Below are 27,573 nucleotides of genomic sequence, written 5' to 3'. Positions count from 1 at the left end.
ACCTGAGAGACCAGGCTGGCTGGGTCTGCCCAGGCTGGGGGCTCCCAGCAGGTCGGGGGTTAAGAAAGATGCCCAGGGCCCTCCCTTGCCACTGACGGAGAAATGCTCACACTGACACCAGCTGCCTACGAAATTACAAATACCTGTGTCCCACTCTCCTGCCCCCCACAGCCTTCCCCCCCAGGCCCTGCCACCTCTCCCTGTCCCCCCGACCCTCTCTCCCTGTCTCCCCCAGCCTTCGCCCCCAGGCCCTGCCACCTCTCCCTGTCCCCCCGACCCTCTCTCCCTGTCCCCCCACAGCCTTCCCCCCCAGGCCCTGCCACCTCTCCCTGTCCCCCCGACCCTCTCTCCCTGTCTCCCCCAGCCTTCGCCCCCAGGCCCTGCCCCCTCTCCCTGTACCACCCCCGGCTTCCTCCCCAGGCCCCACTCCCCGGCCTGCGCCCCCATGCCTCCCTCCCCCAGGCCCAACACAGGCTCAAGCCATGGGCCAGGGGCTGAGGACTCGGGCATCACAGTTTGAGGAATGTGGAGGGTGGCCCCTCCCTTACTTACAGAGTCCCTGGCCCAGCCAGCCCTGGCCCATCGCTGTCTGGAGAAGAGCTGCGGCAGCAGGAAAACCGGGCGAGGGCAAAGCACCTGTCCTCCGGGCTCCAGCCACAGCCACCGGCCTGGCCCCATGGAGCCAAACCCCTGCCCGGGGGCGCCCCTGCCCACCCCACCATGGACAAGCTGCGCCCGCATCCCAACACATCCCAACATGCGCGTTCTCCTGCCTCAACTGCCTGCTCACTAGTACCTGCACCCCTCACACCGGGGCTCGTGCGATTACACGCCCACACCGGCGTCTCCTCTCCCTGCGCCCAGCCTGGCAAGCAGAACCTTGGGCACGCGTGCCCCAAACGGCCCCCCCGGACCCTCGTGCTAGAGTCCAGCAGGAGTTCAAAAAAAAAAAAAGGGTAGAACAAACAAACCCAAAAGAAAACCAAGCGCAGCCCACGGCAGCCCCTGGGCAGCCACGCAGGAAGAACAAGCCCCTTCCTCGGGGAAAGGCCAAGCAAAGGGGAGGCAAGGAACCAGCGACAGGAGCCAGGCAGGATCCCCGGCTGGGCGGACGACAGGCAGCTGGGGTTGGCGTCTCCTCGTGCTCCAGGCCGGCCCCTGGGAGGAGCGCTGGCCGGCGTCCTTCACCGAGCGCCCAGAGGGGACGTCATGGTCAGGGCGTCCTCTTCCTGGATGGTCTCCAGCTCGGCCGCCTGCACGGCCTGCGTGATGAGCGCCAGCTCCTGGCACAGCGTCTCGAAGCGGTAGCTCACCCGGATGTCCGGCACGTTGGTACGCCGGATGTCGTTGCCCTCCGAGCCCTCCTTCAGGTAGTTGGGTCCCAGCCAGTAGCTCTTCACCTGGGAAAGCGGGCAGGAGGTCTCAGAATGGGGCTTCCATCCGGACGGCTCCCAGGCCGGCTGAGACCCGCTGTGGAAACGCAGCCCCCTCTGGGGCGGGGACAGCAGGAGCGCGCAGCCGTGCGACGTAAGAGCCCGGGCTGGGGAGCGAGCCCGAACCCCGCACCCAGGAGAGACGGGGGAACTCCCGGAGCAGGTGGGGAACTCCCGGAGCTGGAATCCAGCCCACCCCACGCGCCAGGGCCTGCAACAGGCCCCCCACAGGCCCAGCCTCTGGGTTGGGTCTCAACCGGCAGCAGGGGGGCTGGGAGAGGGCGGTGCAGAGCGCAGGGCCAATACCAGGCCCAGAGGCAGGGCAGGCGGGGGCTGGAGGCTGCAGAGCTCGGGGTCTTTACCCCCTGGCCCGTGCGTGGAAGCGAGCGGGGGGCTCGGCCGCAGGTACCTTGTGGGAGAAGCCGCTCATGAGCACGCTGTTACGCGCGAGTTCGCACATGTCGCAGGAGCTGAGCTTCCACACCTGCGTGGCAATGCTGTACTCTTCCATCAGGGGCTCCTGCAAGGGGCCAGCCGCGTCACACAGCCGCCCACCCCACCCGGCTCCCTTCTGCACCGGGGGCAGCCCGGCCTGATGGGGACACTGCCCAGGAGGGGGCAGCACAGCCATCTGCAGGCGCCCCGAGGCCCGCGGCCGCTCCGCACGCACAGGCGGCCCGAGATCCAGCCCGGCAGCTGGGGAGCCGTGGCCCCAAATGGGCCTGGATGGAGGCGAAGGGCAGGGCAGGGATCCTGGCCGAGGGCAGGGCACAGCCCCCAGCCGAGTGGCGCTGGGCTGGCTAGCGAAGGCAGGACGGACAGACGCCTGCCCGCAGGGGTGACGCAGAGCAAAGCGTCTCCCACAGCACAGCACGGGGCTGCCCGGGACCCGACCCAAAACCAGGCAGGCTCCGGGATACTCCGCTCTGACCACGGCGCCCGGCTGCGGAAAGCTGCCATTTCCCCATCCGCGCCGGGACCTCCGGCTTCCTCCCAGCAGGGGCGAGGAACCCAGGCCCTGCGTTAAACCTCCAGACCACCCCCTGCGCCCTGGCACTACCGCTGCTGGCACAGACCCCTCTGGCTGCTGACAGGACAGGGGCCCTGGCCCGGCGCTTGCCCGCTGCATTTCCTGGCCTCTCCATGCCCGCTGCCTGCCCCCCGGTCGGCGCCTCCCATCCCCACAGCTGCGAGCCGCTGGCCGGGCGCCGCTCGCTCACCTTGGTGAAGTGGAACTGCAGCGGGTCGTCGGTGGAGAGCGAGACCATGAGGCCGCGAGACAGGTACTCGGGCAGCGGGTTGCGGTGGTAGCTCAGGAAGAGGCTGTTGTTGCTGAGCGGGGACATGGCGATGCCGATCTGGGCCAGGTAGTAGAGGTACTGCAGCACAGGTGCCTGGCCAGGACAGCGGCGGTAAGCCAGGGAGTGTATCTTCCCCAGCGGTCCCCCTGCCCAGCCTGGCCCTTACCGTGCCCACCACCAGGCTCCCCCAGCCAAGGGTCTTCCCCCGGATCTGCGGCAGCCCTGTGGCCCAGCGCCGGAACAGCCCCCGCCTGCCCCTCCGGCACATCGGGGCGCCGGAGCCGGGGCGGCCGAGCTCCCCGCAGGGCGCCGGAGCCGGGGGGCTGAGCTCCCAGCAGGGCGCCGGAGCCGGCTTCTCACCTTGCGGAGCAGCAGCCCGTGGGAGATGTTCTCCGACAGCATGAAGGCCGACACCAGGTGGTGGATGGGGCCCGCCTCCCCGCAGTGAGGGCGCAGGACGAAGGTGTGGAAGCCCCGCTTCCTGCGGAGAGGGAGCCACGGGCAGGTCACTGCTAGGCCCGGGGATGCCTGGAGCCGTCACCATCCCAAGGCAACCGCGTGGTGCAGGCGCTGCTGGACTCGGAACCCCCTGCCCTGCGAGCCCCCTGGCCACACCCGGCCACGGGGGGCCACGCCCGGCCAGGGGTGTCAGCACCTCCCAAGGCCAGGCACCAGTGAGCCCCCCAGGGCCGTGGGGATGGGCCAGGGCGCCTGCCCGGCTGTCTCCTCCAGGAAGGGCGGGCGGGGGCCTTACCTGCGCAGGTGGTTGAGCACCGTCATGTTGGCGTACATGTAGTACAGGTAGTAGGAGTAAGGGGGGTTGTCCTCCTCCACCCAGGCCCCGGGCAGGGGGCTGTCCTGGTTGAAGATGTGATGCTCCGGCTTGGACTCGTCGTCCACGCTGTCAAAACCGTCCACCTGCCGTGGGGAGGGACGCGTGAACAGGCGGAGGAGCAGCGCCTGGCTGGGGCCCCCCCGGGGGGAGGCAGCCTGGGGACAGCCCAGGGGATTAGAGACCCCCCGCCCCAGCTGGCAGAAGAGGCAGCGACGTGCCCAGGCCAGGGCCAGCCCCGGTCCCATCAGGCACGTTACCCTCCCCAGGCGGCTCCTGCCACCCCGCGTAAGGACTCAACCGTGCCGCAGGCAGCGCCTGCCCACCCTGCTGCCCCCAGCCCCGTGGGCCGCACGTACGTGCTCCAGGAAGAGGTGCAGCTCCGGGTGGCTGGCAGGGTGGATGGTGGCTTCAAACAGGGGCAGGAAAATATTCTCCAGCATCTCCTGGAAGTTGGCCAGCTGCTTCTTGGTGCGGTACACGTCACTGGGAGAGCGGCAGAGGGCAGGCTCAGCCTGGGGCCGCATCCCGCTCTCGCCCCGCTCTCAGTGGGCTCAGGACTCCTCTAAGCACTGGAGCCAGATTCAGCCTTGCCCTGCCCCAGACTCAGAGCTGTCAGTTCCCTCCCTTCCAGGCTGCCTCTTCCCCCTCTGGGCTCAGGCGGGCTGAGATCTACAGGGCTGCCCCTCCAGCGCCTGGCTCGGGGCACTGCCCACCAGGGAGCCCAGGGGCCAGAGCTGGGCTCCCGGACTCCAGGGACCGATCGTCGGCCCGTTGGCCGGAAGGGCTGGTCCCGGGCACGACGCCCCTCCGACCAGCCCTGCCTCGCCCCGCCCTCGAGCGCAGCCTACTCACAAGAGGCGCGGCACCTGCACCAGCCAGCGTACGTTGTTGGAGTGGACCTTGTGGCTCACAGCCCAGCGGGCCAGTTTGTCCCACTCGTCGCGCGAGCGGCCGTAGATGGAGAGCCGCAGCTCCGCGTTCTGGTACTTACTCTCCTCCAGGTCAGACATCACCTCCTGCACAGAGGGGGACAGGCCCGGCTGGCTCATGCACCACTCGGGGGCTTTCCCTCCCCAGCGCGCGTGCGCGTCCCAGCAAGGTTAGACCTGCCCGCAGGCCTCGCTGGGGAGACACGGCCCCAACCGGGGCTCGCGCTGCTCCTCGTTCACCCCCGAGGATCTCGTCTCTGCCGCCTCCTCGGTCTGTTTCCGCCCCGCATCTCTCCACGGCTGCTCCCCAGCGCCCGGCCCTCCAGCCTCGCCCACACAGACACCAAACCCGCTCACCCTTCAGCAGCGGCAACCAGTGAGAGCCGAGCAGCGAGCGGCACCAGGCTGCCCCGGCCCTTGGTGGTGCTGTCCCATGACAGAATCAGCCTTTGGCTTCCCTGCAGGGCTGCCAGCTCAGGGGAGGGCGAGCAGGACGCAGAGGGGCTGGGGCGTGAGGGGTAAAACGGCCCCTTCCAAGGCGCACGGGCCCCGAGGCAGCTCTCACCTTGATGATGTGGGCGAAGTACTTCCCCGAGACCCGGTTGTCCGTCTTGATGAAGATCTCGCGCAGGATGGACTCCCCGATGGGGTTGTACTTGGTGTTGAACTTGTCGAAGCGGTGGAAGGTGTTCCGGTCCTGCGGCCGGGGCAGAAGGACGCGTCAGCCAGGAGAAACCGCAGGCTGGTCCAACCCTGCCCCTCCCTGGCTCCCACCAGAGCCGGTCTGCAGAGACCCAGCCCGTGGCTGGGCACCCACAAGACCACCTCCCCCAGACGCAACCTCGCCTCCTGCTGAGGGGCCCCGGCTGCCAAGAGAGCCCCATGGGGCAGATGTGCCGTTCAGCTCCACAAAGGCTGGGACTGGGACAGCCTCTTGGCTGAGCCAGGGGACATCCCTGAGGCCAGGGCCGGGACGGATGGGGTGCTTGTGAGCTTCAGGTCCCTTGAGCAGCACTGTGGGCAGGTCCTACCCAGAGTCGCCTCCCAGCGCCCCCTTCACGGCGAGGGTGGGAGCCGGAGCGCCTCGCCAGGGCGGCGTACCGCATGGACGTCCAGCGTGTCCACGCTGAGGTCGTAGGCAGTGAGGTTCATGGACTCAAAGACCTCCTTCAGGGTCTGCTCCTTGCCCTTCTCCACGTGCACGATCTCGTCCAGGTGCTTCTTCATGGTGCGCTTGATGAAACGCAGCAGGTGCTTCTGGTTCATGCAGGACGAGGCGTGGATGTGCGTGTCCACCTGCACCAGGGAGGCACACGTGTGAGCCAGGCTCGGGCGCAAGCCCCCAGCCCTCCCGTCAGCACGAGCCAGGAGCTGACCCTCTACCGAGGGACCGTCGCTGTTGGGTGGGTTTGTACCTCCAGCAGAGCAGAGAGGCCAGGCACCGACCGGGCCCTGGCAGAGCCGCTCCCTCCCCAGGCCAGCAAGGGACGGGAGCCGGCCCTGATGGTACCTTGCGGATGTTGTAGAAGTCCCGGTGGGGGACCTTCTTCTGAGCCGCCAGCTCCTTCATCTCGTTGAGCAGGACATGCATCTGGAACTTGGAGCTCAGGTACTGCAGCCGCCGGTAGCAGAAGGATTTGCTGTGCAAGGGAAGAGGCGACAGATTGGGGGCGGGGGGGGCATCATAAGCCCTGGGGCCAAACCCCCTGCATTGCAGGGCAGCGCATGCCTAGTAGGCAGAGCACCCGACTAGGCCTGAGCAGCCCTGGGGTCGACCCCCGGGGCTGGCGCCTGCAGAAGAGACACCCTGTACCCCCGCGCCTGCAGCCGGAGGCGGGACTGGCTCCGCTCACACACGAGCCAGCCTGGGGCTCCACTCCCAGGGGCGAGGGAGCAGCCGCCTGGCCTGTGTGAGCTGCACCGCCCGGGGGTGGAGGGGGCAGCGGGAGGGAAGCCGCTCTGCTTACATGGGGCCGTTGATGATCAGCGCCATCAGGACGCTCATGTCGGTGATGAACTCCTGCAGATCCGGGTAGGGCAGGTCCAGCTCGGGGCTCCTGCGGGGAGAGACGGCCCAGGGCCCGTCATACGCACCGCCCATTCCAGGGACCACTCACAAGGGGGCCCAGCTCCAGAGCAGGGCCAGAGAAAGCCCCAGCCGGGCCCTGGCAGCCCAGCAGGTCAGATCTCCCCTCCACTCTGGCAGTGGGGAGCTGAACCCTTTCACAGGGGCAGGGGAGTCAACCCCGAGCCCAAGCCCCATTGGCAGGGATTGTGGCACCCGCCTCCCCGGCCAGCAAAGCCACGTCGAGCAGTGCTGGTACAAGTCACCCCATGGGGAGTCTCACAGGGGCTCTGCCATGCCTGCCCCAGAGCTGGGCTACCCGCCCTTGGGCGCTCAGCGACATTCACAGGGCTCCCGCCGGGCTGTCAACGCCGCGTAAGGACCTCCTATGAAAGCTATTCCTCCTGGACGAGGCAGCGGGGCTCAGTGGTTAGAGCCCAGGGCTGGGGCCGGAGCCTGGCTCTCTTCCTGGCTCTAGGAGTGACCTCAGCCAGCCCTGCAAAGGGGGGGCGAATAAGGAGAGAAGGAAACTGTAGAGGGCTGGCCAGGGAACCCCAGCCCACCTTCTGGGCACCTGGCTCGCTCCAGAAAGGCAGAGCACAGCTGGCCCAGTGCATCTGCCACCCAACGCCGGCCGGACCGGGAGGGGCCCCCAGCGGGCACGACTCTCGTTCCACGGGTCCCAGGGAGGCTGCGCCCCCAGCACAGAGCTGGTTCCTGGCCGTGCCTGGCACCAGGCTTGCCCCGAACGCGTCCCCTCACCTGTCCGTGCCGTCCCCCTTGGTGTAGACGTGGATGACGCCACTGACCATGCGGAGACTGAAGCCCAGGTCGGCTGGCATGGTCTCGGGGCAGCAGGTCTCATAGGGGTGCTGGTCTGTGAAGGGGGGGTGGACGGGGGCATCTGCAAGGAGGGGGAGCATTCGGACCAGGTGGGGCCTGGACCAGGTCCCTTCCAGCCCCCCGGGGCAGGAGCCTTCCGCAAAGGCCAGGGCAGCCTCATCCAGACACGCCCCTTGGCTGCCCCCTCCCTGCCCACCCCACTCCCCCCATGTCATAAGTTGGACTCCCGCCCCTTCCCCACCAGGGACCTGACTCCCCGCACCCAGCGCCCCCCCAGCCCACCTTGGGATAAGGAGTCAGGTAGCAGGGCATGGCCAGGACGTGCCACGTCACCAGCGGGGGCTGGGGAAGGGCGAGCTGCCCAGGGCTTTACCAGGGAGCTGTCGGAGGGAGAGGAGCACCCGGGGGGCGGTGGAAACCCCAGCTAACTCTACACCCCCCAGGCAAGCCCCCTCTGCTGCCTACCCATTGTCCACCCCAAGCAGCCCCCTCCTCACCAGCAGCCACGGGCGTCTCCGGGACCTCCTCGTAGAGCCGGGTCTCCAGCGGCTTGCCGGAGAGCTCCTGCAGGAAGCGGGCCGTGGTCTGGCAGAAGCTCTGCAGGGACAGCCCCATGTACTTCTCCCGGATGAAGAGTGCCTTCACCACGCTCTTGGCCGCGTCCAGCAGGTCTGTGAAGGGCACCTGGAAGGGAGAGGAGACATGGCTCAGAACCGGCCTGGGGCGTCCTGAGGGCAGGGACGGGCCATCCCACAGGGCAGCCGGGAAGAGGTGGCTGCCAGGGGGTTAAGGGATCAGAGGCAGGCCTGGGTCTCCCCGGGCAACCTTCTCACAGGTGAAGGGCCAAGACGAGCAGCCGGTCAGGGCTTTGGAAGCAGGTTTTCTTCAGTAAAATCCTGCAGCAGCAAGTTCCCCAGGTTAACACCACTGGGCAGGTCTTTACAACAAGAAGTTTCCTCGGTTTCCATTTCTTTGAGCTCCCTGTGTGCTCTCGCTTGCTCGCACGTGCACACACGCCCCTGGCAAGGACGGAAGAGCAACCAGACGCAGCCATCCACCTCTGCGTCTCTACCCTCAGGGTCTTCCTTGGCCACCCACTGCTGGCACCTGAGCGCCGCCGGCTGCCGACATGCAGCAGGAAACAAGCAACTCCACGCAGGGTAAACCGAGGCAGCGGCAGGAGAGCCCCAGCAGAGGCAGGACGGGGATGCTCTTGCTCTGAGGGCGCCAAGCTAGAGGACAGCGGAGGCACATTTCACTGCAACAGGGTTCTCTGTCCAGAAACGCAGGGGTCTCCCCGGCTCCAGGCAGGAACCCCCAGCTCCCCACACCTCTGCGCCCTCCGCCACGGTCTGCGCTAGCTGACCTAGGAGAGGCAGAGTGGCCGAGTGGCTGCTCAGAGAGCACACCCGTTCCAGACACACTGCCGTGCGTGCGTGCGTGCGTGAACTCACGCACATCAAACACCTGCTGCCCTGCAAGGCTCTGGATGCTGGGCAGGGGAAGAGGGAGACTCAAATGAGGCCCGGCACAACCAGGAGCCCCCTGGCTGTTTCCCTCCCAGAAGCGTCCCACTGCGAGGCCTCAGGGTCCCTCTGCACAGCAAGGGCCAGCGAGTCTCAGAGCTGGGGTCGAGAAGCTCCAGCCTAGGGGGCCAGAAGTAGCTGCCTGGACATTCGAGCCAGAGCTCAGGCACTGATCCCCCATTCCCAAACCTACAGAGCTGCTCAAGCCCCAGAGCCTGGGCCCACCAAGGGGGAGCTCAGACTGGCTGCCCGCCGTGCCAATGCTCTGCTGCCCGTCCTGGCGAGCGGGAGCCGACCGCCTCCAGGCCCACACCCACAGACGTTAAACCCAGCACCTCTAAGGTCTGACCCCACGCTGGGGCACTGCTGAACTGCTCGGGGGGACCCAGGCCCCTTGGCCACCAGCCGCCGTTAGACCAGGCTCACGGCGGGCCAGGTTTCAAGTGACACTGGCCAGATCTGGCGCTGGCTTTGCATTTTCATTGAATCCTAGAACACTAGGACTGGAAGGGACCTCGAGAGGCCATAGAGTCCAGCCCCCTGCCCCAATGGCAGGAGCAAGTACTATCTGAACCATCCCTGATAGACATCTATCTAACCTGTTCTTAAACAGCTCCAGCGATGGAGATTCAACAACCTCCCCAGGCAATTTATTCCACTGTTTGACCACCCTGACAGTTAGGAGCTTTTTCCTAATGTCCAACCTAAACCTCCCTTGCTGCAGTTTAAGCCCGTTGCCTCTTGTTCTATTCTCAGAAGCCAAGAAGAACAAGTTTCTCCTTCCTCCTTATGACTCCCTTTTAGATACCTGAAAACCGCTATCATGTCTCCCCTCAATCTTCTCTTTTCCAAACTCAACAAGCCCAGTTCTTTCAGCCTTTCTTCATAGGTCACATTCTCTAGACCTTTGATCATTCTTGTCTCTCTTTTCTGGACCCCCTCTAATTTCTCCACATCTTTCCTGAACTGCGCTGCCCAGAACTGGACACAATACTCCAGCTGAGGCCTAACCAGCGCAGAGTAGAGCAGAAGAATGACTTCTCGTGTCTTGTTCACAACACACCTGTTAATGCAGCCCAGAATCATGTTTGCTTTTTTTGCAATTTTACATCCTCCTTGCTCCTAACAACTCTTCCTGGAGGATTTACGTGCCACCTGCCCTGTTACGGCCACCAGCTGTTTGCCTGTGCGGTCAGTTCGGCTCCCCAAGCCCCCCACGCTAGGGCTGTATTCTGGCTGCCAGCAAAGGGCTAAACTCAGAACGCGCCTTGTCAATACAGGCCGCGCCGGCAGGCGAGCGGGTCTGGTAGGTCGGGGTACGCAGGAGTCATGAGGAAAGCAGATGGCAGCACCGCTTTGCCAAACCCCACTGCTGCCCAGCAAGATGCCACAAAAGGGAAGGGGCTGGGAGGTGGGGAAGGCGGCTGTGTTAGCAGGGACCAAGGGAGGGAGATGGTCGGTATCGCCTCGACCCAGCAGGAAAGGCAACAGGGAGAGACGAGAACGGGCCACGTCCTTCCCTGATGGAAACTGGCCTCTCTCTTGACTGCAGCGGAGCCGTGTCGATTTACGCCAGCTGAGGATCTGGCGCAGGGGTTGGTGACGCCTGAAGGGGGCCCGAGGGAGAGCCAGGAGGACCCAGCCAGACGCTGCTGGTTCTGGGGAGGAGAGGGCCAGGCCTGGCTCGCGTACTCCAGGGCGCTCGCGTTGCCCAACACCCCCAGCGAGGGGACGCGCAGTGGAGGCTCTGGCCCAGCCCCTGAGGTGGTGCGGCGACTGGCCGGGTGACGAGGGGAGAGGCCGAACCACAAGCGCCCGGTGGTGCTGCAGGACGGGGAGGCAGCCTGGCGACCTTGGCCCCCGGGAAGAGACCCGCCAGGACGTGGTGGTGTGGGCCAGCCGCCCGCAGACCCAGAGATGGACTCACGCGACTGACTCATGGTGGGGTCTGATGCAGTCACAGCCTCCGCAGGCTCCCATCCCGGCAGCTGGGCCTCGGAGAGGAAGGGAGAGTGCGGCCCAGGGACACCCGAGAGCGGGACGCAGGGGTCTCTCTTCCAGCCCGGCCCAGGGACCGGCTGGCTGTCGGGGGGTGGGGAGGGAGCCAATGACGACTGGCTGGCTCCCGGGGTCTTCCAAAGAGCCGGCGGGTGGGCCGAGGAACCCTGAGCTCCCACCCCCCAGGCAGCCCCGACGTCGACACACTCACCCCACACGTCTCCTCCCCGGAGATGGTGACCCTCTGGAACTCCCCCTCCAGCAGCGCATCCCGCTCCTTGGGGAGATGGTCCACCAGGTCCTCGTTCTGCTCCTTGTACAGCCTGCGGGAGGGAGGGCAGACGGGTCAGGGAGCAACGGGGCAAGTCTGGCCCTGGCTGGGCCCAACTGCCCCATCCCAGGCCCGAGAAGCTGCCCGGAGAAAGACACAGAGCACAGGGAGACATCCAACACACACACCCCAGCCTCGCACGGGGCTGGCCGGGGGAGCTCTCAGCCACACAACAGCAGCGGTGCATCTGCTGCTACCCCGTAACCAGGCTGACGGCTCAGCCAGGGATGCAGCCCGTAGCTGGGTCCTGCTCCCCAGCCGTGGCGCCTCGGCTTGGCTGCCGGAGGGTGGCTTACTGGGACCCCGGCCCTGGAGAGCTGCAGGATGGAGCCCCCCAGCTGGAGGCTCAGCCCAGGGACACATGAGCAACAAAGGGGACACGCACAAACTGCGACAGAGACAAGAGGCAGCGGCTGACCCGTCTGGGCAGAGGGTGCAGCGGCAGGCGGGAACGGCAGCACAGTGCGACTGAGCACCTGGCAGGATAAACCACCCTGCCAAGCCTCCCCAGAGCAAGCGCACCAGCCGGATGGACAGCAGCCGCCCAAGCTATGGGAGGGCCAGCGTCCACAGCAGGACTGCCAGCTCCGCCGGCCTCCTCCACCCTGAGCACACCCGGCTCAGCCGCTCGCCGGGGTGGCCCCGCTTCTCCTCGTCTCCCCCAGACGGCAAGTCGGGGAGCAATGGCCTCAAGTTACAGAGGGGGCATCTCGGCTGGATAGTAGGAAAAACTCTTTCCCCAGGAGGGAGGTGAAGCTCAGGAATGTGTTGCCTAGAGAGGTGGTGGAATCTCCATCCCTGGAGGTTTTTAAGTCCCGGCTTGACAACACCCTGGCTGGGATGACTTAGTTGGGGTTGGTCCTGCTTTGGGCAGGGGGCTGGACTAGATGACCTCCCGAGGTCCCCTCCGGCCCTGGGACACTGGGATTCCCACCTCTTCTCTCCTAGCTGGGTTCCCTCTCCCCCATCCAAAGGGAGCACCCTGCTTTGCTGCTCCCCAGAGGGACACGCACGGCCCTGCTCCCCTCTCCCATCCCCACCTGTCTACCTGCACAACCCCCAGCACAAGCCAGCTCCCAGCAATGGGAGGGGGTGTGGGAAAGCCCTGAGCTTGGCCCCCGGACACCAGCTGAGCTGGAGGGACCAGGACGCCCAGAGCTCATCTGCAGGGTCTCTGCACCCCCAGGCCTGGTGGGTCCCCTACCACATGGGGGGAGGTTTTTCTCCATCCGGGCCATCGACTCACACCAAATCAATCAATCACAGGCAGCGCCCCCGGGGGCAGGAGGGGTGCACCAGCAGCACCGGAGCTACGTTTACGCTGGGGGGCTGAAAGCCTCAGCCTTCATCTGCCACCCCCTTACCTACTTCCCACTGCACCGAGGCTCTGCCTGGGGGACGCCCGCGGCCCCAGCCCCAACGGGGGTGGGGGAAGGGCACTGCGGCTTCCCCACCCGGCCCCCCAAGGTGGGCTGAGGGGGTGGAGCCCCAGGCCTCCGGCGCTCCCAGCTCCCCTGCGTCGCTGGCCGAGGGGAAGCCAGACACTCACTGCAAGTCAGCGGCGCTGTCTATTTTCAGGAAGTCCTGTTTGGCTCTGAGTAAAATGTCGGGTTCTAGTCTGGGGACAAAGGGGAGGCAAGGGCAGAGGCGGGACGGGACAGGTGGACAGAGACAGACGGGGGGGAGAGAGAGGGGAAGAAGACACAGGCGTTAAATGTAGAAACCAACAGCAGGCAGGACGGACGGGACCAAGGGGCAGGCGACCAGGAGCAGAGACCCCAGCAAGCCTGGGGAGCGAGGGAACCTGAGAAGGACACGGGCTGAGGGACCCAGCAGGGCCAGAGCAGCCCGAGAGTCCAGCCTCTCCCCCAGGCTCTGTTCTCTGGGCACTGGCGGCCCCGAGGGCTGGGACAGGCAGGAGACGCTCGGGAGCCTGCTCTGGCAGAGGGGCGGGGAGGGGACTGTCTCTCTGGCCAGCCCCAGGGTGCTGCAGGGCTGCACGCATCAGACCTGGGTTACCCGGCAGCAGACCCGGCCTGGGGACCGAGTCCAGCCCTGAGGGCCCCTGGGTGCAGCTTTCCCGGCTGGGCGCAGTGCTCCCTGGGCACTGGCGGAGCCGGGCGGCCCGCAACTTCAGCAGGGCTCCGCCCCACGCGAGGCACAGCGGGTGGACCCAGCAGGGCATCGTCTTACTTCACATCCTGGCTGATCTGCCGCTCCAGCCGCTGGCGTCGCTCCTCCAGCTGCTCGATGGGGCTGTCCTCAGGGAACTCGTACGGGGCGCTGCGCATGTCGCTGTCGGCCAGCGAGCGGGAGAACAGCTCCTGGGGCACAGCGGGGCAGGACAAGCTGTTATGGGGCTCTCGACGCAGCCTCCGCCACCCTGCCGCGCTGTGGCCCGTCGCTGCCATGCAACGATGTGACGAGTTCCTCCTGGCCTCAGCTGGCAAAGGGGAGCTGCTGGACACTGCCTGCTGAACCCAGGGCTGTGAGTTCAATGCTGGAGGGGGCCGTTTAGGGATCCAGGGCAAACCGAGAAAAAAGGGACGGTGCTTGGTCCTGCCAAGAGGGCAGATGACCTCCCAAGGTCCCTTCCAGCTCTGTGGGATGTGTGTAAGTGGCACCTGGGAATGGGCCACAGGCCAGAGCCACCAGGGAGCCGCAGGGCAAGTGCAGAGAACAAGCATCTGTTGCCAGAAGGGTCAGGGCAGAAGGGACCTTGGGCCCAACCAGCAGCCTCCTCGGGGCACACGCCGGGCAGGGCGGAGGGGACACGGCCGGGCACTGCCACCTCAGAGCCAGGGAGGCCGATCCAGCCTGGCCCCAGGCCAGCACAACCCTGGCTCGGACGAGCAGCCATGGCTCCATGCCCACAGAGCTGCCCGCTGCAGCAGGGGCCGAGCAGGCAGCTGGACGATAAGTCTGCCCACGGACACGCCCCAGGCTGTCCTCAATGCTGCTGGCTTGCTCAGGGTTGCGTCTCCTGGTGGCTGCCAGGCCGAGCCCACGGGAGGGGGACAGGCCTGAAACCGCCGAGTTGGGCCTGCTCTGGGGGGCTCTGCTCCCCAGCACACCACGGGCCTCACCCAGGAAGGGGGTGATGCTGACGGGAGCATTAACGAGGCTCTACCCTGAGCCTGGCACACAGCCGGAGGTGAAAGGAAGTACCCGACCTTACTGGCACCCAGCCTGGGGTGGTCAGGTCCTGGGGGAGCCAGGTCTTGGGGGGGCAGGGGGATGACTGGGGACTGGTGTTCCCCAGGCAGCTGCTCATGGTCCCCAGGGCAGCGACTGGGAACTCCAGGCCCCAGGGCAGCTGCTCCTTCCACCCTTGGCTCTGCCGGGGCCTGTGGAAGGGCCGCCGACAGAGGGGAGCACGCGGGGTGGCCGCTTTACAGTGCGTTACCATCGGCTGCGTCCCGGCAGCTGCTCATCACCCGGGCCGTAAGGCCGGCCAGGATGCAGCGCACAGCCGAGGCTCCGGCCGGCTGGGAGTCAGCAGGACCGGAGCTGCCAGCCTCCCTGCGTTCCCCAGCACCAGAGCCCCCAGGGCCGGGCCGGGCCTGCAAAGACCAAGGCCCTCGAAGAGCCCAAGGCCTGACAGGCCTGACTCACCTGCTTGGCCCCCGGCTCTGGTCCTGAGCCTTGGCTGCCATTTCCCAGCAGCCACAGGGGTCGGGTGGGCTCTGACATGGCCCTGAGGCTCTTACCGAACATTCCCGGCAGGAGACAGGTAGAAACGTCCTGCGGGTTTGTGGGAGCTGAGCACTTGCCCACTGTTCAAAAAGCCTGATCCTTCAGGCTGAGCCCTGGCAAACTCAGTGCACCGAGGCCCTTGGAGGCAGGCAGGCACACGCAGTGGGGTGCCGGGGAGGGTGGGCGGAGCACAGAGGGGTACCGGGAGCAGGACAGGCTAGACCAGGACAGGCAGGTAGCTACCTCGGCGATCTCCTTGTACTTGCCATCCATGGAGGTGCGCAGGTCGACAGGGAATTGCTTCAGGCAGTGCGGGGTCCCTGGCAGGGAGCGGGCAGACTGCAGCGTTCGTGAGCCCAGCGCCCCATGGAGATCTGTGGAAGCAGGAGGCAGCGCTCAGCCGAGCAGCGGGTGCCAGCCACGCGCAGGGGCAGGCTTTGGGCAGGAGTTTAACGAAGAACCGACCCGGGAGCTGGCTTGGTGGGGGTCAGGGCGGAGGGAAGGTCACTGGGTTTGTACAGCACCTGGCGCAGCCGGGGCTCCTAGGTGCTGGAGGCCCTCCGCCAGCTGCCACAGCACTCCGCTCTCTCCCAGCGGCGATTAGGCCTCTGTACCCATTGCCCTGGCACCTGGGCACCTTCAATCGCAAAGCACCACCCAAGCAAACCCCCTGGCACCTCTCTGCTCTGGGGTTTTCTTCCTGGGGGGGCGTGATTGGGTTTCTTTCCTGGGTGTGGGGGAAGCAGCTTGATAAAGCGGAAGGGGAACAGTGGTGCTCCCCTTCGCTTGCTGAGCCCCCTCGGGCCTCGCAGGGCTTCACGGTCGCTCAGCGGGCGAGGGAGGAGAAAGTCTCATCCGCATTTCACGGCCGGGGAAACTGAGGCACAGAGCAACCTGCTCCAGGCCGGCGCACCAAGGAGAAGCCAGGAGGCCCGAGTGCTGCCCTCGCGCTCTGACCTCCGCGGCAGGCAGCGATTCCGACACCCAGCGCGTCCAGGCTGACGACAAAGCGCCCAGCTGTCCCCCCATCCCGGAGCTGGGGCTTGCCCAGCCCTGAGCAGCAGGAGGGGTCCGGGGCATGGGACAGCTCAGCTGGTTGGCGCTTCGGATACCAGGGTAACGGGCTATATAAAAGCCCAAGGCCGAGGGTAACTGGAGAAGGAGGGCCGTTTGCTGCCAGACTGCTCCAAACCCCAGTGCAGCCTGGCAGGAAGGGGAGCTCGTCCCTCCTAAGGGCCAGGCTAGAGGCCACCATGAGCCCAGCAGGTCCAGCCCCCCCACTGACAATGGGGACCACAGGGTCATCGCCAGGATCCCAGCAGGCAGGCACGTGCCTGAGTCCTACCGGCAGCAGCCCGAGGCAGGGGCTCTGCTCTGGCAGGGATGTCGCTCCCGGCCAGTGATTCGAGCGCCCAGTGGGCGCCCCGAGCACCCAGCTCCCGTGAGCCGCTGGCAGGAGCAGAGATGTCTGCCCCAAGACCACCAGGCCCTGCAGCAGAGATGCCCAGGGCCAGAGCAGCAAAAGGTCTCCCCGCAGCAGGCTGCGAGAACCCCCCCTCTGCCGTAGGGCTGGTCCCAACCGGGCACAGATCTGGTGTCACGGGGCGGGGGGGGGAGTTTGTCCTGTCCTGTCCGGTTTGGGCCAAAGCCAGACCTTCAGCCCCAGGGCGGCTGAGCCGGCAGGGAGCTCACTGGGGGGTCTCCAGAGCCTGCTGAAGAACAACGCAGCCCCTGGCGTGCAGCCGGGCAAGGCCCGGGGGAGATCTCTCCTCTGTCGCAGCCTGTCCGAAGGCGAGTGAGCTGCTCCCACCCCAGGGCATAGCAGGCTCAGAACCACCGAGAAACAGGGGAAGCGGCTGCAGCTGCCTGGCGTTGTGCCCCTCACAAGGAGTCACCTCCCTGGGATAGCATAGCCACCTTCAGCTCCCAGGCAGTGCCCAGCCAGATTGCCCCACCCAGTCCCTGACAGCTAGACTAGTGCGCTGGGTTGCCCAGTGTTCCTCAGCCCCGGGGCACCAGCCTCGGTGGGCTAATGAGACCTCCCAGCTCCAGCCCTGATCTCCTGAGCACACAGGCGCTGGGAGCAGGAACGGATAACGCACGCGCAGCAGTGGCCGCTGCCACCCAAAAGCACAGCCCAAGGTCAGAAAGGAAGGGGCATTACGCAGCCGACCAGGGTCGCCCCAAGGAAGGGAAGGGGAACCCGATTGCCTGAGACCAGCCAGAGCTCTGCCAATGAGGCTGTCCCAAGTTCCCTCCCCTCTGTCCTTCCAGTCTCTTCACGCCCAGGCTCCTGGCCGCCAGCAGGGAGGGAGGACTCTTAGTTCTTTCCCAGCCTTCATGAGAATCTCCCAGTTACAAGGCAGCTTTGCTGTTCTCCCTGCTGGCTGGTGGGGGGAGCAGGGGCGATAGGGCAGAGACAGTTCCTGGTCTACTCTACCCAGCCTGTGGCGAACCCCTCCAGATCCTGCCTCTGCTCAGAGCTTCCCCCAACAGCAGCACCCAAGGGCCCTGAGCCTCCTAATGCCACGGAACTGACCGACCTCTCGTTCATTGCACTCTGCACCCGGGAGGCAAAGTTCTGAGCAGGGACAGAGAGGCAGGAGCCATCTGCCTGCAGCCTCCATCCACACTCCACTCGGGGGGTCGTTCCATGGCGAGAAGTAACATACACCCCCAGCAAAGGCCGGCTGAAACTGACCCACTGCAGAGGCCCAGATGCGTTTGATCTGAACCTCGGCGGGGGACTGGCACAAAGGACGTTTAACTGCCCAGCAGCGAAGATGGGTGGGAGGGCGTTCAGAGAAGTCAACGCAATCTGCAGAAGTGTGCAAGGGGAGATGGATCCCTCCCCTCCCAGCCCTGTCATTGCCCGGCACTGTGAAACCACAGCTGTGAGCCACTCAAGAGGTGGCTGCACTATGGCACGGAGGGGGCAAAGCCAGTCTTGTTTACACGGTGTCTCGGTGTGCTGCTGTGATTGGCACGCTGCAGCCAGCATCCCCCTCGGCTACCAGCCGCACTTTTCTGGTCCCCAGCCAGGGCCACTGCCTACCTCAGAAATGTCCGGTGGGTTTTGCCACCTCCGGTCCCTCACCCCCCCGAGATGCCCGCTCTGGACAGGCCGGTCGGGTGGGGAAGCTTGGCTGTCTCGTGCCAAAGGGCTGAGCCCTTTAGACCCATTCACCCCTTTGCCTCCCCAGCCAGGCTAGTCCCAATGGGGACGTATTCACTGCCCGGGGCTGCCCGGGACCTCCAGCTCCGAGCACCCCCAGGAGCGCGGGTGGAGTTTGCAAAGACCCTGCTGGAGCTCTCTTGGCAGGCCCCAGTGCCAAGCTGTGCCCCTGGCGGACAGGAAAAGCTGCCAACGGCCGCCATGCACCAAACGCTTCAGTGCATTAGGGAAGCGGTGGGCCCCCAGCCTGGCCAGCTCTGAGGACATGGCCTGGCTAACCCAAGCTGACAAGGCCCAGGCTCCCCGGGTGCCCCCTTGCTGGGACACAGGGTTTGTTGCCTGCCAGCACCCGCCCGGGGAGAGTACATGTTGCCAGCTAATCTGCACGCCCTGGGCCAGGCAGGAGCTGCAGCTCGGGGAACCTCCAGGCAGGGGCCTCCAGATCCTCGGCCATGGGGGCGTCCTGGGGACACCCTCCAACCACCCTCAGTCCTTAGGGATTCCAAAGTGCTGGGACCTGCACGTCGGTGGGCAGCGGAGAGGCCCTGCAATGCTGCAGGGGCGCCTCAGCTACCTGAGCAGCAGCCCACACGCCTTCCCCCTCCTCCCGCCATCCCCAACGCCCCGAATGCTCCGGCATCGCTCCCCTCTCCCTCCACCAGGGACCTGCAGCGGCCCAACCGGGGAGCCCCTCGCCCGTCTCCATCTGGCAGGGACTGCCCTCACTGTGTGCCCCTCCCAGCTGCAGGGCATGGACCCCCCCACCCTGGCCCAGCCGCACCCCAAGCTGACAAGTGCCCGGCCTCCGCCAGCCAAGACCATCAGCCGGGCCTGCTCCTCCCCAGCCCCTTGGGAAGGATGGGCTGCCCCCAACACCCTGCAGAAATACCTGCCCGGCAGCACCACACAGAGCCCTGCAACCACTCCCTTCCCAGACCCTGCCCCTCTGCTGGGAGGGCTTCCTCAGGGAGCCGCCCCACCCCCCCACCATCAGACACAGCCCAGAGCCGCCTCGTACCGAGCATCCCACTGCCTCCTACCTGAGCACGGCTGCCAGAAGCGGGGAGCCGGGGGCTGGTGCAGCTGCAGCAGACACAGGCCAGTGGGGAACCCCACGCGGGCGAGGTGCAATGGGCAGGATGAGGCTGCAGCCGCAGCTGTAGCCGATGCTTCTCAGCCTCCTCCGTGCAGCTGGAATCCCACAGGATTCCGGCTCGGGAGCCGGCTCGGGCTGTACCAAGAGTAGTGCCGCGCCGGGGGGCGGAGACCAGACATATTCCAGCCCCGGGCGAGAGGCAGACAAAGCCCTGAGACGTGGTCCCCGCGGCAGAAGCGGATCACAGAGCCAGCCAGGCAGCGGCTTCCACGCCCAACGAGCCCTGCTAGGGTCAGACCCACTGCCCTGACCTCACAGCCCCGGCTCTGCCCACCCATCGCCCTCCCGGCAGCACCCAGCATCCCGGCCCTGCTCCCAGCCAGGAGGGCTGGACCAGGCGTCTGCCAGAGACACGCCTGGCCTGGGGCACCAGAGAGACAACTCCAGCCTGCCCGAGCTCCCCTCTTCCAGCAGCGGGGGTGCAACTCATCTGCTCTCGCATGCAGCCCCAGCCTTACTCCCAGATGCCCCCCCCAGCTCTAACCACTAGGCTTACTACCTGCACAGAGCTGGGACAGAACCAAGGCGTCCTGGCTCCCAGGCCCCCCCTGCTCTGACCATTAGACCCCACACCCCTCCCACATCACAAGGGGAAGTCTGACCCCACTGGGCAGTCCTGAGGGGGAGTGGGAGGAGAGCTGGCCGGGGGCGAGGAGATGAAATCACACTGCCCTTGCGCGGGTTAATGCTCCCTTAGAGCCCCCGGGCCCCCGCCATGGACAGCTACAGAGCAGGGCGCACAGCCCAGGGCTCGCCTGCAGCCGGGCAGGACGGCAGCCTCCGGAGGCATCTCTCTGCCAGCCGGCGGGAGGGAGGTCTCGGGCGCCCCATGACAGAGCCCTGCGCCCTGCCCGTTCCCAGCCACATTACAGCCAGCGGAAATAGGGGCTCAGCTCCGGGCACAGTCTGCGCACCGGGTCGCAGCTGACGGGCTGGGGGGTGCGCAGGTGCTGGCTCACACTGTGTCTCGACTCGGCCCGGCAGGGAGGGAGGGGACGGGTGGGATGGCGGCTCAGCCGGGAGCTTTGTGGTCAATTTTTGGGCCAATCGGGCCCCTTCCCGGTTGGGGTCCCAGCTCCCAAGGCCCTGAGGGCCCAGCACCGGCATGTGGAGCCCTGACTGGGAGCAGGTCACTGCAGCCCCAGCTCTGCTCCCGGATGGACGGCTAATTCCCTGCGACAGCAGCCCCGGGCCCCAGACTCGCCTGAGGAGCCGCCTGCCTCGGGCCTAGCCACGGCTGTGCCAGACACACCCTGCACCTCTCAGTCACCAGCGCTCCCCTTTTCCTCTCTGGGCCCAGACAGTGGGGCCCTGGCTCAGAAGCAGCCCCCCCACAGCTGGCATGGGGCCCCCTCTGCAACGGTCTGTCTTCAACCCCCTTGCAAAACCGCAGGTTCCTCAGACGACACAAGCCGCCCTGCAGCTCCGGCTCAGGGCTATGCAGACAGCCGGGGGGGGGGGCCCTGAGCCTCTAGGGACAGAATTACTCCTTCCTGCCTTGCTACAGCTCGCAACAGCCAGGGCTCCCCTGTGCTCCGCCTTTCAGCTCCTTGCCAAGAGGAGCCAGTAGAGAAGCCCCCTTGGCACAGATGGGAAAACTGAGGCCCAGAGGAGGGCCGAACGCCCGAGTCAGTCAGTGGCAGAGGTAGCTGCATCACCGGCTGCCCAAGCTGGTACCAGTCATGAAAGAGGAGGAGGACAGAGCCACCAGGAGGTTCCCTCCCTGGGGCAGAAGGAACTTTGCGGAGGCCTTAGCTTCAGGCTGCCTCGGAGCCCACGGAGAGGTTCAGGGACGGGGGAGGCCAGGCTGGGAAAGCCAGACGGGACAGAGATTTCCCAGTCAGTCTGAATCCTGCCTTGCCTCAGCATGTGGTGAGGGGAGAGCACAGACCTAACCCCTCATCCCCTTTCAGGTGCCGCCTTGAACCGCATACCTCTGCTGGGGCAAGAGCCACCCCAAATCCCCAGGCCACCGCACCCCGCAGGGCTCGGCCCCGGACACATTCCCACAGCAGGGTCTTTTCCAGCCAAGCCCAGGGCTGCACGCGGCAGGGATGGGTCACTGTGGAGCCCTCCCGGCCCAGCCCGGCTCCACCCCAGGCCATGACACCCTGCGGCCCTTCAGCAGCCTCGCCCAGCCGGCGTCTGCCTCGGTGACGTCAGCACCGTGTGCAAAAAGATGCTGTTAAACTGCTACCCCACCCTCCTCTGAGCCACCGCAGGGCTCTTGCAACTTCGTGAGCATTCGCTGGAGCCCTGCCGGGGAGGGTGACAAGGCCCTGAACGCATGGGGAACCTGAGGCACGGCTGAGCCACTCCTGCCTCAAGCCAGTGATGGAGCCAGGAAGAGGACCCGGGGGCCCTGAGGTCCAGGTGTGGGGTACAACTGTTGGGCAGCACTGCCTCCGCAGCGAGCGCGACAGGCCCACGTCCTCGGTGTCTGGCACACAGGATTCTCCCCCTGCCCCCACGGCTGGTGTGGGAGAGCCAGAAACGCCTGCGATGGAGGTTTACGGGAGACCCCGCATCCGGATGCCCACCCCATCCCTGGGAGTCACCGCGCCAGCCGCCCCCCTCGCTCCATGCTGGCATTTACACCAGGGCAGCAGGAGTGGCCGGCTGACCAGGGCGGGTCTAACCACGAGCTGCAGGGTCAGGTCCCTGGCTCCGGCTCCTGGCCCTGCACAGGCGGTGGGTGCTACAGGCTGCAGTGCCTGGGTACCCGGAGATCCCTGGCCTCAAAGCTGGGTCTCTCCCCAGGTCCCATCAGCCTGCAGGGGATTAAACCAGCCCAGGGACCCTCACCAGCAGCGCCAGAGCGGCCCCCGCCCGTCTGCTCTGCGCCGTTGCCGGCACGGCCCACGGGTGCCTCCACGTGCAGCTCCATGCAGCAGGAGCTGCGCACGGACACCCGCCCCCCCGACCACAGCGACATGCTGGCAGCCACACCGGGCAGGCGCTGGCAGCAGGGCCCAGGCCGTTTACCTTGCACAGGGCAGCGGGTGGGCCAAGGACTGCCTGGGGGGAGACTCAGGGACACACCAGGGGAGTGCAGGTGAGCAGCAGCCTGCAGACGCCCCTGCCCCCCCAAAGCCACTGCCAGAGGGGGGCGCCCTAGGTCAGGGTGCTCCCCCCACCCCCCACTCCCTTCCAAAGCCTACACTCTCCCCCACCCCCCAGCTCCCTCCCCCACCCTGCCGTCCCCTTGCACCCCAATCCCCTGCACCAGCCCACCACCTGCAGCCAAGAGCCAGGCTCCGTTCCAGAGCCTGCATCCCGGACCCCCTCCCCACCCAGAGCTTTAGGCAGACAGGAGGGAGGGGTGCGGGCTCTAGGCCTTACCACCACCACCAGCATTTCTGCAAACCAGCTGCCCCATCTACCTGCCTTTCCTAAGCTGAGACGCTTCCCCCTCCCAAAGCTGTAAGGGCCCATGGCACAGCCAGGGGTTCTGGCAACTGCTCACTCAGGTACCATGGGGCTGCTCACCCCTTCTCCCTCCACATGCATCGGGCGTGACCCTTCCCTGTGCTCCTGGCCCCTGTTTGCAGAGTGGGGCCGAGCCATGCTAGGTGCTCCCAGGCCCAGGGGCTGCCCGGGGTCCCTCGGAGCAGGCGGGCAAGCAGGCAGCTGTGCAGGCACGAGCTCCCGCCCGGGGGCCCCACGCCTGCCGGCGCCCAGCAGCATGGGATTAACCGTTCCTGGAATCCCCACCAGCCAGCGGGTTCACTCGCTGGGAACGCGGCGAAGAATTCCACCTCATCCCGGCTGGGCCGGCTTTAGCCCTGCAGAAAACGCTCCGTGCAGCTCGGAGGGCAGCCGCCGTCCCCCGGCGAGGCGTGGGCACCACCGCAGTCGGCTCCTGCCCGCCCCCGCACTCCCCGCTGCAGCTCTACCTCCCACAGCTCCCGCAGGGAAGCAGCAGCGGCAGGCAGGGGAGGGAGAGGGCTGGAGTCTGGCAGGGAGCCACCCTCCCAGAGTCTGCAGCGTGGAGGTGGGCGACAGGGAAGGGAGCTCAGGGGAGCAGGACAAGCTGAGGCTCAGCATGGGTGAACAACCACAAACCGCCCGCTCAGCAGGAAGCGCAAGGCTCCCTGGGCCCTGGTAGGGTAGGCCTGGCCCTGCTCAACCCACTGGTGGGGCAGAGGGACAGGCCGGGCAGCAGGTGGCCCAGATCTGCTGCTACACCTACCCACCCACGCGGCCCGGCACAGGAAGAGATCACACGGGCATTGCCTCTCCAGGAACCCACAGGCTGGGTGCAATCAGCCCTCGCCCCCTCTTCTCAGTTACCCTGCAGCTCCTGTGACTTCCGCCCCCGCCCAGCACCCCTGGGCTGCAGGTCTCCACGCTTACACGCTGGCATCCCCACTCGGGTGCGACTCTGCTGCAGTCAGACCCTGCCGCTGGCCTGGGCCAGCCCACTTGGGAGAGCAGGGCTCTGGCTACAGGGCTGTTTAACTACGGGGTTGACACAGGAGCACCTCACAGAGTCCTAGAGCCCAGGCTGCAGCCTGAGTCTGAACCGCTGCAGCCCCCGAGCCCGTGCCACCGACATAGGCAAGCCGCGGGGGTCTGACAGCCGGGTAGATGCCTCCTAAGTAACAGCCCCTAGTCTGTGTCTGCCTGCAGGGTGTTTCTGCTGCCTGGGGACTGTTAGCACCCACAGGAAATCACCAGCTCAGCCATCTGCATGAGGCTGAGCAACGACTCCCAGCAGAGCCCTGTAATATCAGCTCGGATGGCGGGAACCAGCTGCCTCACCCAGAGATGCTGATTTGACCACCTCCCACACAGCACACCCCAGAGGGACGGTGCACCCCAGTGACTCTCCCTCTGCTGGAAGCCGCTCGCGAGTGCTGTAACTTGTTCCACTTCCCCGCACGACAGGGGAGGCTGACGCTCATTTCAGGAATTGTAATTGCCAGCCAGAAAAAGAAGGTACTGCTCCACAGCCCCAATTTCACACCCAGCCCCATCGCCTGTGTCCAGCGCACACAACACCCCCTCCCTGCTCCAAGGCTCCCAGCACACACCGGTTAGCACCAGAGCGTCCGGCCGACACTGCCAAGCAACACACACTCCCGTCATACACGGCTTGCCCGTCAGCTGGGCTTCTAGGCGCTATGGTAACAGATGAGAAGGGAGTAGGAATACCGTGTCCCTGCAACACAGCGCCTTGAGCGCGCACCACAACTCCCACACCGAGATTAGCTAGGTGCATTGTGGGCTTTTCCCTTCCCACTCGCCTCCGACACCTCGGGTACCAGCTGCCTGGCCCAGTATTACAGCGCTCCAGACGTGGCCTGTCTAACCTAGTGTGGCATTCGCTGTGGGGCACAGGCACTCAGCCCGATGAGCTGGACACACCTGCATCCTGCCCAGCACCCCCAAAGGGGTCAGGGACCCAGCCAGCAGTCACAGCCCCCCAGGCCTGTGCATAGGGGCAGGAGTCTGACATCACGAAATGTGAGCAGCCCCCAGCGATGAGAACAGGCACCGCGGCGGCCAGGCAGCGTGGTCCTGGGATCCCCTGGCAGCAAAGCCAGTGGACAGGCCCCCCCAAGATTGACAGGTGCAGCCCAGGTGCCCACAGCCAGGCGTGCCCCAGGCTAGGTACCTCCGCGGCAGTCTGTCTTCACAGGCTGCAGGGGCCGGGAGCACGGTGCAGGGAGACCGACGGGTGGCCTAGAAGATGGCCCCAGGGGGTTGCGCCCCACATGCCCATGGCACACCCATCCCCCCACACCAGCCTGGGCTCACAGGGGCATCGCATTCGGCTGCTCCCCAGCAGCTTCCCCACAGGATTGCCAAGCACCGGACAAAGGAAGCTGAGAAGTGCCCCCCCCACCCCCCCGCATATCACAAATGGGGAAGCGGCTACTAACTCATTGGGGCAGCTCCAGCTAGGAACAGAGAGAACCCAGAACCCCCTGGCACCCCCTCCCGCCCCCAGCCAGGCAGGTCCCAGGCACCCGGCACCCAGCACCCCCCACCCCCCCAACCATGAACACGCCCCCCACCCCCAGCCAGGCAGGACCCAGCCCCCCGCTCTAACCGTGACATCCCTGCTGCCCCCAGCGAGGCAGGGACCCAGGCACCCAGCCCCCTCTGCTCTAACCATGAACCCCACCCCCACCCCCAGCCAGGCAGGACCCAGCCCCCCGGCTCTAACCGTGACACCCCCTCACCCCCAGCCAGGCAGGACCCAGCCCCCCGGCTCTAACCGTGACACCCCCCCGACCCCCAGCCGGGCAAGGACCCAGCCCCCCCTTTCTAACCATGACCCCCCCCGCCCCCAGCCGGGCAGGGACCCAGCCCCCCGCTCTAACCATGAACCCCCCCCGCCCCCAGCCGGGCAGGACCCAGCCCCCCCCGCTCTAACCATGACCCCCCCGCCCCCAGCCGGGCAGGGACCCAGCCCCCCGCTCTAACCATGAACCCCCCCCGCCCCCAGCCGGGCAGGACCCAGCCCCCCCCGCTCTAACCATGACCCCCCCGCCCCCAGCCGGGCAGGACCCAGCCCCGCGCTCTAACCATGACCCCCCCCGCCCCCAGCCGGGCAGGACCCAGACCCCCCCCCCGCTCTAACCACTCGGGGTCACCGCCTGCTCCTTCCTCCCCGCACTCGGGACCCCCCCCGGTGCAGGCGGGCGGCCCCGCGAGCAGCCGCGCCCGCCCCCCCAGCCCGGCGCGGGCGGCGCTCACCGGCGGGGGCCTGCAGGCTGCCCCGCTTCTGCAGCGGGTGTTTGCCCCGGGACGGGGCGGCGGCGCCGGCGGACATCGCCCCGGCCGGCCGGGAGCTGCAGCCGCGGAACCGGCGCTTCCTGCCGCGGCGGCCCGGAGCCTGCGCGGCCCCTCCCCCGGCTGATGGATGCCGGCGCCGGCCGCGCCGCGGGGCCCTGCTGCCCGCGGGGGCGGAATAAGGGGGCTCTGTGCGCAGGGGCGCCCGTGTGCCAGGCCCAGGGGCGCCCCCGGGTCAGGCTGGGAGCAGGCCGACCCCCCAGCGCAGCCCTCCAGTGCCAGGCAGCCAACACCTGCCCCCCAGGGGCCTCACCTGCCCCCCAGGCCTTGCGCTTTGCCAGCCTGCGCCCCGGGGGCTCCCTGCCCCAGCAGTACGGGGGTATCGCTGCCCGGTGGCCCTTCCTGCCCTAGCCACTGAGCCGCACGCCCCGGCTGGGCGGGCAATGGTTCCTATCGCCTGGCCTCGTCCTTTCCCCCAAGCCCTGTTTTCGGAGGACGTCGACCCCCGTCCCACATGCTCTGCCCCGGGGAGCGCTAGAGCCAGGGCCACGGAAAGGGACCGGTGCCAGTCTCGGAACCGGCTGGGAACAGAGAGAGCCCAGCTGACGCTCCCCGAGGCTCGGCAGCGAGGCCTAGTGGAGAGCGCTCCAGGCTCGGCCTCGGGAGACGGGGGTTCTGTTGCTGAGCCCGGCAAATCTCTTCACTGAGTCGTGCCTCGGTTTCCCCTCTTGCCCGTCGTAGCTCTTCAGGGTGTCGTGCCAGGGGGCCTCTGGCACCACTCGGGGCAGAGACGTGCCCAGGCGGGTAGCTCACCCCTGAGCTGACCACCTCTCCCGATTTCACCCCTGGGGTCTGACGCCCAGCAGGAGCTGATCTCTGCCTTCTGGTGGGATGGATGTTAAAGGGGACAGAGTTTCAGGGCCATGGAGCCTGCAGGGTGCTGGGGTTTAGGCCTGGGGTCTCTAGGGAACTCAGTCAACAGGGAGAGCAACGGAGCTGCCAGAGCCAGTGGTTCCTGTCCAGCCCAGGTGCGAGCCTGCTGATTTACAGCCAAGGGAACCCCACAAAATGTCTCGGGGGAGAAGAGCGTGTGAACTGGGGGTGGGGGGAGAGCCCCAGTGTTCAGTCCTGGTGCAGCAGACCCTGAAGGGTGGGTCTCAGCCTTCTGCCTGTTGGCAGGGGGAGAAACCCCCATTCCAGCAAAGGGACGGGCTCCCGGCGGCCCTGCCGGCAACCTTTGTTTTCTGCCTCCTGCATGTGTGAATCTTTAACTCCAGGCCTGGAACAGAGCCCTCCCCTTGGGCGAAGTACAGGCACACGTGGGTGGGGAGCCCCTGGGAAGCCTGGGGGCAGGGGCCAGGGGTGTAGCTCAGGGTGTGTGGCGGGGAGGGGCAGTTGCCAGCCTGCAGGCAGAAAGTGGGGTTCAGGGGCCTAGGGTGGTGGAGGCAGGAGCCCAGGGCTGGGGAGGCAGCCGACCGGGGTGGGACGGGGTGGCACAGACCCCTGGCAAGCAGAGGGCAGCGCCGGGCCCCGGACACCTC

General features: G+C 66.7%; 1 protein-coding gene across 2 annotated transcripts; it reads right to left on the bottom strand.

The window, feature by feature from the left end:
* Window positions 1-453: 453 nt before the first annotated feature.
* AMPD2 (adenosine monophosphate deaminase 2) lies at window positions 454-26,136 on the bottom strand. Of its 2 annotated transcripts, XM_074977312.1 has the most exons (18): window positions 25,997-26,136; window positions 15,201-15,331; window positions 13,455-13,585; window positions 12,811-12,879; window positions 11,142-11,253; window positions 7,904-8,090; window positions 7,326-7,467; window positions 6,466-6,555; window positions 6,009-6,138; window positions 5,600-5,794; window positions 5,064-5,195; window positions 4,422-4,585; window positions 3,926-4,052; window positions 3,489-3,652; window positions 3,095-3,215; window positions 2,654-2,827; window positions 1,843-1,953; window positions 454-1,400 (listed from the first exon to the last, which is right to left on the bottom strand). In XM_074977312.1, exons 1-18 carry the CDS (start codon window positions 26,070-26,072, stop codon window positions 1,185-1,187), a joined length of 2,472 nt encoding a protein of 823 aa, XP_074833413.1. In that variant the 5' UTR covers window positions 26,073-26,136; the 3' UTR covers window positions 454-1,184. The 2 variants fall into 2 exon arrangements, with proteins under 2 accessions (XP_074833413.1, XP_074833414.1); XM_074977313.1 differs by lacking the exon at window positions 12,811-12,879.
* Window positions 26,137-27,573: the final 1,437 nt, after the last annotated feature.

Source organism: Carettochelys insculpta, chromosome 26 (assembly GCF_033958435.1).
Source record: "Carettochelys insculpta isolate YL-2023 chromosome 26, ASM3395843v1, whole genome shotgun sequence".
NCBI lineage: Eukaryota > Metazoa > Chordata > Testudines > Carettochelyidae > Carettochelys > Carettochelys insculpta.
This window is presented reverse-complemented; position numbering and strand designations above follow the sequence as displayed.

Coding starts and splice junctions, on each gene's coding strand:
- AMPD2 (XM_074977312.1), bottom strand. CDS start 26,072: ATGTCCGCCGGCGCCGCCGCCCCGTCCCGGGGCAAACACCCGCTGCAG. Junction 7,468..7,903: donor GGAGACGCCCGTGGCTGCTG/GTGAGGAGGGGG, acceptor CCCTCCTTGCAG/ATGCCCCCGTCCACCCCCCC. Junction 5,795..6,008: donor ACTTCTACAACATCCGCAAG/GTACCATCAGGG, acceptor TCCCTGGTGCAG/GTGGACACGCACATCCACGC.